This window comes from Pseudoliparis swirei, chromosome 8, assembly GCF_029220125.1.
Source record: "Pseudoliparis swirei isolate HS2019 ecotype Mariana Trench chromosome 8, NWPU_hadal_v1, whole genome shotgun sequence".
Taxonomy (NCBI): domain Eukaryota; kingdom Metazoa; phylum Chordata; class Actinopteri; order Perciformes; family Liparidae; genus Pseudoliparis; species Pseudoliparis swirei.
This window is the reverse complement of record NC_079395.1, coordinates 24,207,411-24,217,410: the sequence shown is the minus strand read 5'-3', so window position 1 is coordinate 24,217,410 and position 10,000 is coordinate 24,207,411. Positions and strand designations below refer to the sequence as shown.

The 10,000-nt window shown below is 58.8% G+C and overlaps 1 protein-coding gene and 1 long non-coding RNA gene across 2 annotated transcripts in view; both read right to left on the bottom strand.

Moving 5' to 3' along the window:
• Positions 1–7,208: 7,208 nt before the first annotated feature.
• LOC130197878 (uncharacterized) lies at positions 7,209–8,597 on the bottom strand. Its single transcript, XR_008832531.1, has 4 exons — positions 8,574–8,597; positions 8,351–8,482; positions 7,407–7,481; positions 7,209–7,330 (listed from the first exon to the last, which is right to left on the bottom strand). It is a non-coding gene; the product is annotated as an uncharacterized LOC130197878 (long non-coding RNA).
• Positions 8,598–9,759: 1,162 nt separating this feature from the next.
• The window catches only part of cntnap2b (contactin associated protein 2b), a 55,187-nt gene continuing 54,946 nt past the window's right edge, over positions 9,760–10,000 (bottom strand). Inside the window, exon 19 of the mRNA XM_056420377.1 lies at positions 9,760–9,917. Coding sequence (XP_056276352.1) covers positions 9,760–9,917 — 158 coding nt within the window. The remainder of the gene's footprint in view (positions 9,918–10,000) is intronic.

Sequence of the window (10,000 nt, the reverse complement as noted above, 5' to 3'; positions counted from 1 at the left end):
CTCTAAGGAGTGTGTGGCCCCCCTCAGTCTATAAGGAGTGTGTGGCCCCCCTCAGCCTCTAAGGAGTGTGCGGCCCCCCTCAGTCTATAAGGAGTGTGCGGCCCCCCTCAGCCTATAAGGAGTGTGTGGCCCCCCTCAGTCTATAAGGAGTGTGTGGCCCCCCTCAGTCTATAAGGAGTGTGTGGCCCCCCTCAGCCTCTAAGGAGTGTGTGGCCCCCCTCAGCCTATAAGGAGTGTGCGGCCCCCCTCAGCCTCTAAGGAGTGTGCGGCCCCCCTCAGCCTATAAGGAGTGTGGCCCCCTCAGCCTATAAGAGTGTGGCCCCCTCAGCCTATAAGGAGTGTGTGGCCCCCTGCCCCTCAGCCTATAAGGAGTGTGGCCCCTCAGCCTATAAGGTGTGTGGCCCCTCAGCCTATAAGGAGTGTGCGGGCCCCCTCAGCCTATAAGGAGTGTGCGGCCCCCCTCAGCCTATAAGGAGTGTGGCCCCCTCAGCCTATAAGGAGTGTGGCCCCTCAGCCTATAAGGAGTGTGGCCCCTCAGCCTATAAGGAGTGTGGCCCCTCAGCCTATAAGGAGTGTGTGGCCCCTCAGCCTATAAGGAGTGTGTGGCCCCGCTCAGCCTATAAAGAGTGTGGGCCCCTCAGCCTATAAGGAGTGTGTGGCCCCTCAGCCTATAAGGAGTGTGTGGCACCCCTCAGCCTATAAGGTGTGTGGCCCCCTCAGCCTATAAGGAGTGTGGCCCCTCAGCCTATAAGGAGTGTGGCCCCTCAGCCTATAAGGAGTGTGTGGCCCCTCAGCCTATAAGGAGTGTGGCCCCTCAGCCTCTAAGGAGTGTGGCCCCTCAGCCTATAAGGAGTGTGTGGCCCCCCTCAGCCTCTAAGGAGTGTGTGGACCCCCTCAGCCTATAAGGTGTGTGGCCCCCCTCAGCCTATAAGGAGTGTGTGGGCCCCCTCAGCCTATAAGCGGTGTGTGGCCCCTCAGCCTATAAGGAGTGTGCGGCCCCCCTCAGCCTCTGAGGAGTGTGGCCCCTCAGCCTATAAGCAGTGTGCGGCCCCCTCAGCCTATAAGGAGTGTGGGCCCCTCAGCCTATAAGGTGTGTGGCCCCCCTCAGCCTATAAGGAGTGTGTGGACCCCCTCAGCCTATAAGGAGTGTGTGGCCCCCCTCAGCCTATAAGGAGTGTGTGGCCCCCCTCAGCCTATAAGGAGTGTGTGGCCCCCTCAGCCTATAAGGAGTGTGTGGCCCCCTCAGCCTATAAGGAGTGTGGGCCCCTCAGCCTATAAGGAGTGTGCGGCCCCTCAGGCTATAAGGAGTGTGTGGCCCCTCAGCCTATAAGGAGTGTGGCCCCTCAGCCTATAAGGTGTGGCCCCCTCAGCCTATAAGGAGTGTGCGGCCCCCCTCAGCCTATAAGGAGTGTGCGGCCCCCCTCAGCCTATAAGGAGTGTGGGGCCCCCCTCAGCCTATAAGGAGTGTGCGGCCCCCCTCAGCCTATAAGGAGTGTGCGGCCCCTCAGCCTATAAGGAGTGTGTGGCCCCCCTCAGCCTATAAGGAGTGTGCGGCCCCCCTCAGCCTATAAGGAGTGTGTGGCCCCCCTCAGCCTATAAGGAGTGTGTGGCCCCCCTCAGCCTATAAGGAGTGTGGCCCCCATCAGTCTATAAGGAGTGTGGCCCCTCAGCCTATAAGGGTGTGTGGCCCCTCAGCCTATAAGGAGTGTGTGGCCCCTCAGCCTATAAGGAGTGTGTGGCCCCTCAGCCTATAAGGTGTGTGGCCCCTCAGCCTATAAGTGTGTGGCCCCCCTCAGCCTATAAGGAGTGTGTGGCCCCCCTCAGCCTATAAGGAGTGTGTGGCCCCCCTCAGCCTATAAGGAGTGTGGACCCCCTCAGCCTATAAGGAGTGTGTGGCCCCCCTCAGCCTATAAGGAGTGTGTGGCCCCCCTCAGCCTATAAGGAGTGTGTGGCCCCCCTCAGCCTATAAGGAGTGTGTGGCCCCCCTCAGCCTATAAGGAGTGTGGCCCCTCAGCCTATAAGGAGTGTGTGGCCCCCTCAGCCTATAAGTGTGTGGCCCCCTCAGCCTATAAGTGTGTGGCCCCTCAGCCTATAAGGTGTGTGGCCCCTCAGCCTATAAGGAGTGTGGCCCCTCAGCCTATAAGGGTGTGGCCCCCCTCAGCCTCTAAGGAGTGTGTGGACCCCCTCAGCCTCTAAGTGTGGGCCCCTCAGCCTATAAGGAGTGTGGGCCCCTCAGTCTATAAGGTGTGTGGCCCCTCAGCCTATAAGGAGTGTGGGCCCCTCAGCCTATAAGGAGTGTGGCCCCTCAGCCTCTAAGGAGTGTGTGGCCCCTCAGCCTATAAGGAGTGTGTGAGTGTGGCCCCTCAGCCTCTAAGGAGTGTGTGGCCCCTCAGCCTATAAGAGTGTGTGGCCCCTCAGCCTCTAAGGAGTGTGCGGACTCCCTCATTCTATAAGAAGTGTGTGGCCCCTCAGCCTATAAGGTGTGTGGCCCCTCAGCCTATAAGGAGTGTGTGGCCCCTCAGCCTATAAGGAGTGTGGCCCCCTCAGCCTATAAGGAGTGTGGCCCCTCAGCCTATAAGGTGTGTGGCCCCTCAGCCTATAAGGAGTGTGGCCCCTCAGCCTATAAGGGTGTGGGCCCCTCAGTCTATAAGGAGTGTGGCCCCTCAGCCTATAAGGAGTGTGGCCCCCTCAGCCTATAAGGAGTGTGTGGCCCCTCAGCCTATAAGGAGTGTGCGGCCCCTCAGCCTATAAGGAGTGTGGCCCCTCAGCCTATAAGGAGTGTGGCCCCCTCAGCCTATAAGGAGTGTGGCCCCTCAGTCTATAAGGAGTGTGTGGCCCCTCAGCCTATAAGGAGTGTGTGGCCCCCTCAGCCTATAAGGAGTGTGGCCCCTCAGCCTATAAGGAGTGTGGCCCCTCAGCCTATAAGAGTGTGTGGCCCCTCAGCCTATAAGGAGTGTGTGGCCCCCTCAGCCTATAAGGTGTCGGCCCCTCAGCCTATAAGGAGTGTGGCCCCCTCAGCCTATAAGTGTGTGGCCCCTCAGTCTATAAGTGCGGTGTGCAGCCTATAAGGAGTGTGTGGCCCCTCAGCCTATAAAGTGTGTGTGCCCCTCAGCCTATAAGAGTGTGTGGCCCTCAGTCTATAAGTGTGGGCCCCCTCAGCCTATAAGGAGTGTGGCCCCTCAGTCTATAAGGATGTGGCCCCCTCAGCCTATAAGGAGTGTGTGGCCCCTCAGCCTATAAGGAGTGGCCCCTCAGCCTATAAGGTGTGTGGCCCCTCAGCCTATATGAGTGTGTGGCCCCTCAGCCTATAAGGAGTGTGCGGCCCCTCAGTCTATAAGTGGAGTGGCCCCTCAGCCTATAGTGTGGCCCCCTCAGCCTATAAGGAGTGTGTGGCCCCCTCAGTCTATATAAGGAGTGTGGCCCCTCAGCCTATAAGGAGTGTGGCCCCTCAGCCTATAAGTGTGCGGCCCCTCAGCCTATAAGGAGTGTGGCCCCCTCAGTCAGCCTATAAGGAGTGTGTGGCCCCTCAGCCTATAAGGAGTGTGTGGCCCCTCAGCCTATAAGGAGTGTGGCCCCCTCAGTCTATAAGGTGTGTGGCCCCCTCAGTCTATAAGGAGTGCCCCCTCAGCCTATAAGGAGTGTGGCCCCCTCATAAGGAGTGTGGCCAGCAGCTAAGGAGTGTGGGCCCTCAGCCTATAAGGAGTGTGGCCCCTCAGCCCCTCAGTGAGTGTGTGGCCCCTCAGCCTATAAGTGTGTGGGCCCCTCAGCCTATAAGGAGTGTGGCCCCTCAGCCTATAAGGAGTGTGTGGCCCCTCAGCCTATAAGTGTGTGGCCCCTCAGCCTATAAGGAGTGTGTGGCCCCCTCAGCCTATAAGGAGTGTGTGGCCCCTCAGCCTATAAGGTGTGTGGCCCCTCAGCCTATAAGGTGTGTGGCCCCTCAGCCTATAAGGAGTGTGTGGCCCCTCAGCCTATAAGGAGTGTGGCCCCTCAGCCTATAAGGTGTGTGGCCCCCTCAGCCTATAAGGAGTGTGTGGCCCCTCAGCCTCTAAGGGTGTGTGGCCCCTCAGCCTATAAGGAGTGTGTGGCCCCTCAGCCTATAAGGAGTGTGTGGCCCCTCAGCCTCTAAGGAGTGTGTGGCCCCCCTCAGCCTATAAGGAGTGTGGCCCCTCAGCCTATAAGGAGTGTGTGGCCCCTCAGCCTATAAGGAGTGTGTGGCCCCTCAGCCTATAAAGTGTGTGGCCCCTCAGCCTATAAGGAGTGTGTGGCCCCTCAGCCTATAAGGAGTGTGGCCCCCTCAGCCTATAAGGTGTGTGGCCCCCTCAGCCTATAAGGAGTGTGTGGCCCCCCTCAGCCTATAAGTGTGTGGCCCCCCTCAGCCTATAAGGAGTGTGTGGCCCCCCTCAGCCTATAAGGAGTGTGTGGCCCCCCCTCAGCCTACAAGGAGTGTGTGGCCCCCCTCAGCCTCTAAGGAGTGTGTGGCCCCCCTCAGCCTATAAGGAGTGTGGGGCCCCTCAGCCTACAAGGTGTGTGGCCCCTCAGCCTCTAAGGTGTGTGGCCCCCTCAGCCTATAAGTGTGTGGCCCCCTCAGCCTATAAGTGTGTGGCCCCTCAGCCTATAAGGAGTGTGTGGCCCCTCAGCCTATAAGGAGTGTGTGGCCCCTCAGCCTATAAGGAGTGTGTGGCCCCTCAGCCTATAAGGAGTGTGTGGCTCCCTCAGCCTATAAGGAGTGTGTGGCCCCTCAGCCTATAAGGAGTGTGGCCCCCTCAGCCTATAAGGAGTGTGTGGACCCCCTCAGCCTATAAGGAGTGTGTGGCCCCCCCTCAGCCTCTAAGGAGTGTGTGGCCCCTCAGCCTATAAGGAGTGTGTGGACCCCCTCAGCCTATAAGGAGTGTGTGGCCCCCTCAGCCTATAAGGAGTGTGTGGCCCCTCAGCCTATAAGGAGTGTGTGGCCCCTCAGCCTATAAGGAGTGTGTGGCCCCTCAGTGAGTGTGTGGCCGTGGCCCTCAGCCTATAAGGAGTGTGTGGCCCCTCAGCCTATAAGGAGTGTGTGGCCCCCCTCAGCCTATAAGGAGTGTGTGGACCCCCTCAGCCTATAAGGAGTGTGTGGACCCCCTCAGCCTATAAGGAGTGTGTGGCCCCCCTCAGCCTATAAGGAGTGTGTGGCCCTCCTCAGTCTATAAGGTGTGTGGCCCCTCAGCCTATAAGGAGTGTGGCCCCTCAGCCTATAAGGAGTGTGGCCCCTCAGCCTATAAGGTGTGTGGCCCTCAGCCTATAAGGGTGTGTGGCCCCTCAGCCTATAAGGAGTGTGTGGCCCCCTCAGCCTATAAGGAGTGTGTGGCCCCTCAGCCTATAAGGAGTGTGCTGGCCCCTCAGCCTCTAAGGAGTGTGGGCCCCTCAGCCTATAAGGAGTGTGTGGCCCCTCAGCCTATAAGTGTGTGGCCCCTCAGCCTATAAGGGTGTGTGGCCCCTCAGCCTATAAGGAGTGTGGCCCCCCTCAGCCTATAAGGTGTGGCCCCTCAGCCTATAAGGAGTGTGTGGCCCCTCAGCCTATAAGGATTGTGTGGCCCCTCCCAGCCTAGAAAGAGTGTGGGCCCCCTCAGCCTATAAGGGTGTGCGTGGGCCCCTCAGCCTATAAGGAGTGTGTGGCCCCTCAGCCTATAAGGTGTGTGGCCCCTCAGCCTATAAGGAGTGTGTGGCCCCCTCCTCAGCCTATAAGGAGTGTGCGGCCCCTCAGCCTATAAGGAGTGTGTGGCCCCTCAGCCTATAAGGAGTGTGTGGCCCCTCAGCCTATAAGGTGTGCGGCCCCTCAGCCTATAAGGAGTGTGTGGCCCCTCAGCCTATAAGGAGTGTGCGGCCCCTCAGCCTATAAGTGTGGCCCTCAGCCTATAAGGAGTGTGGCCCCCCTCAGCCTATAAGAGTGGTGGCCCCCTCAGCCTATAAGGAGTGTGTGGCCCCCCTCAGCCTATAAAGTGTGTGGCCTCAGCCTATAAGGCCCTCAGCCTATAAGGAGTGTGGCCCCCTCAGCCTATAAGGAGTGTGTGGCCCCTCAGCCTATAAGGAGTGTGTGGCCCTCAGCCTATAAGAGTGTGCGGCCCTCAGCCTATAAGGAGTGTGGCCCCCTCAGTCTATAAGGAGTGTGTGGCCCCTCAGCCTATAAGGGTGTGTGGCCCCTCAGCCTATAAGGAGTGTGTGGCCCCTCAGCCTATAAGGGTGTGGCCCCTCAGCCTATAAAGTGTGTGGCCCCTCAGCCTATAAGGAGTGTGTGGCCCCTCAGCCTATATTCAGCCTATAAGGAGTGTGCGGCCCCTCAGCCTATAAGGGTGTGCGGCCCCTCAGCCTATAAGGAGTGTGCGGCCCCCCTCAGCCTATAAGGAGTGTGGCCCCCTCAGCCTATAAGGTGTGTGGCCCCTCAGCCTATAAGGTGTGTGCCCCTCAGCCTATAAGGAGTGTGGCCCCTCAGCCTATAAGGAGTGTGTGGCCCCTCAGCCTATAAGGAGTGTGTGGCCCCCCTCAGTCTATAAGGAGTGTGGGCCCCTCAGCCTATAAGGAGTGTGGCCCCTCAGCCTATAAGGAGTGTGTGGCCCCTCAGCCTATAAGGAGTGTGTGGACCCCCTCAGCCTATAAGGTGTGTGGCCCCTCAGCCTATAAGGAGTGTGGCCCCTCAGCCTATAAAGTGTGTGGTCCCCTCAGCCTATAAGGAGTCTGTGGCCCCCCCTCAGCCTATAAGGAGTGTGTGGACCCCCTCAGCCTATAAGGAGTGTGTGGCCCCCCTCAGCCTATAAGGAGTGTGCGGCCCCCCTCAGCCTATAAGGAGTGTGTGGCCCCCCTCAGCCTATAAGGTGTGGACCCCCTCAGTCTATAAGGAGTGTGTGGCCCCTCTATATAAGGAGTAATGACTCAGCCTATAAGGAGTGTGCGGCCCCCCTCAGCCTATAAGGAGTGTGTGGCCCCCCTCAGCCTATAAGGAGTGTGTGGCCCCCCTCAGCCTCGGGGAGTCCCTGACGCCCCCTGGTGGCTGTGAGGACATGGTGTACATATGAATGTGACGTCATGTTACCATGACAATGTAAAACCATTCAACTGGGGGATGCCGACCTCTTGACTAACTCCTGGACCCCCATCTCTGGACTGGAGGCCCCCTGTCCTCAGGTCATGTGACTCATGGGGCCTGAGGACTCGTGTGAAGACCTGCAGCGCCCGACACAGACTCAGAGCATCAGTGACTTTATTGAGTGAGATGTCACAGACGGGGGGCTACAGCTCCGTGCAGGTACAGGGCCAGGAATTTGTTGAAGACTTCCGGCCTGTATCCAGACAGACCAGCTGGGACCTGCAGGGACACAGAGCACCAATCAGAGACGGCCTCCTGGGGGGGGGGGGGCTCTCCTCTGGACCTTCAGTCTTACCTTCACCTGCTTCTTCTTGATGAGCGGCCGCACCTTGGCAAAGTCGTAGAGCTCGGCGTCTTCATCCAGCCACACCTGCAGGGGCGACACCTTCAGTAACTCACGGCAACATGCCCTCCTCTGATTGGCCGTTCAGACCATGTCAAACAGACAGGTATGAAAAGTCCTTCTGGGGCCAGACCCCCTAGAGGGTCTCACTCAGAGCCCATGTATGAACAGAGGACCCCCTAGAGGGTCTCACTCAGAGCCCATGTATGAACTGAGGACCCCCTAGAGGGTCTCGTGTATTCACAGAGGACCCCCCTAGAGGGTCTCGTGTATGAACAGAGGACCCCCCTAGAGGGTCTCGTGTATGAATAGAGGACCCCCCTAGAGGGTCTCGTGTATGAACAGAGGACCCCCCTAGAGGGCAACAGAGGACCAGAGGGTCTCGTATGAACAGAGGACCCCTAGAGGGTCTCGTGTTATGAACAGAGACCCCCTAGGGGTCGTGTGAACAGAGGACCCCTAGAGGGTCTCGTATGCAGAGAGGACCCCTAGAGGGTCTCGTGTATGAACAGAGGACCCCCTAGGGGGTCTCGTGTATGAACAGAGGACCCCCCTAGAGGGTCTCGTGTATGAACAGAGGACCCCCCTAGAGGGTCTCGTGTATGAACAGAGGACCCCCCTAGAGGGTCTCGTGTATGAACAGAGGACCCCCCTAGAGGGTCTCGTGTATGAACAGAGGACCCCCCTAGAGGGTCTCGTGTATGAACAGAGGACCCCCTAGAGGGTCTCGTGTATGAACAGAGGACCCCCCTAGAGGGTCTCGTGTATGAACAGAGGACCCCCCTAGAGGGTCTCGTGTATGAACAGAGGACCCCCCTAGAGGGCCCATGTTGATCTGTCTTCCTCCTCCTCTGGTCACAGCTACTGATGAAGAGGAGGAGGAAGAGGTGGAGCACCTGGTTCTTGATGCCGTCGTCTCCGGAGAGGTCCGTGGTGTTGAGCTGGAGAACCAGGAACTGGAAGATCCGACCGTTGGTCCCCACCGCCTGGACCGTGATGGGCCGGTCCAACACACGCTGGGGCTGGCTCTGACACACACACACACACACACACAGTTAAACACACACACGGATAGTTATGGGATGTGGATCAGACATTGGTCATATTGCTGTGTCTCACCCCGTAGAGTGTGTGTGTGTGTGTGTGTGGTCCTCACCCCGTAGAGTGTGTGTGTGTGTGTGTGTGGTCCTCACCCCGTAGAGTGTGTGTGTGTGTGTGTGTGTGTGTGTGGTCCTCACCTGTGTGTGTGTGGTCTCACCGTGAGTGTGTGTGTGTGTGTGGTCTCACCCGTAGAGTGTGTGTGTGTGTGTGTGTGGTCCTCACCCCGTAGAGTGTGTGGTCCTCACCCCGTAGAGTGTGTGTGTGTGTGTGTGTGTGGTCCTCACCCCGTAGAGTGAGTGTGTGTGTGTGTGTGGTCCTCACCCCGTAGAGTGTGTGTGTGTGTGGTCCTCACCCCGTAGAGTGTGTGTGTGTGTGTGGTCCTCACCCCGTAGAGTGTGTGTGTGTGTGTGTGTGTGTGTGGTCCTCACCCCGTAGAGTGTGTGTGTGTGTGTGTGGTCCTCACCCCGTAGAGTGTGTGTGTGTGTGTGGTCCTCACCCCGTAGAGTGAGTGTGTGTGTGTGAGTGTGTGTGTGGTCCTCACCCCGTAGAGTGTGTGTGTGTGTGTGTGTGGTCCTCACCCCGTAGAGTGTGTGTGTGTGGTCCTCACCCCGTAGAGTGTGTGTGTGTGGTCCTCACCCCGTAGAGTGTGTGTGTGTGTGTGTGGTCCTCACCCCGTAGAGTGTGTGTGTGTGGTCCTCACCCCGTAGAGTGTGTGTGTGGTCCTCACCCCGTAGAGTGTGTGTGTGGTCCTCACCCCGTAGAGTGTGTGTGTGTGTGTGTGTGTGTGGTCCTCACCCCGTAGAGTGTGTGTGTGTGGTCCTCACCGAGAGTGAAGTGTGTGGCGGTGGGGCCTGCACCGAAGGGTGGGTCAGCAGACACAGGAAGCAGTGTGTGTGTGTGGGCCTCACCCAGAGAGTGTGTGTGTGGCTACCAGGGTACAGGTTGGACAGAGCGGGCCTCAGCCTAGAGTGTGTGTGTGGCTACCAGAGTGTGTGGTCCTCACCCAGAAGTGTGTGTGTGTGGTCGCAGCGTGCAGCAGGGCGTGAGGCTGCACGAGCAGCGTGTGTGTGAGAAGCTGTGTGTTGCAGAGCACCAGTGTTTGGCAGTGGCCCAAGCGGGGGCAGGAAGCAGCGTAGTGTGAAGCATCGTGGGTGGTCAGCAGATGGCACCCAGAGAAGCAGCCATGAGCGTGGTGGGAAATCGCTCAGCCAGGAGCAGTGTGTGTAGTGAAGCCCGACACGCGAAGCAGCGAGGAAGAGCTGAGGAAGCACAGCGCGCAGAGGTGCAGAGCAGCGCAGCGAGCAGCGAACAGCGCGAAGCATGGCAGCGAGCTTGGCATGGAAAGCTGTGTGGCAGCAGCAGCTGTGCAGCACAGCAGAGCAGGAAGCGGCAGCGGACAGCCCAGTGAAGCAGCGCGAGCGAACAGCGCCAGCAGGAAGCGGTAG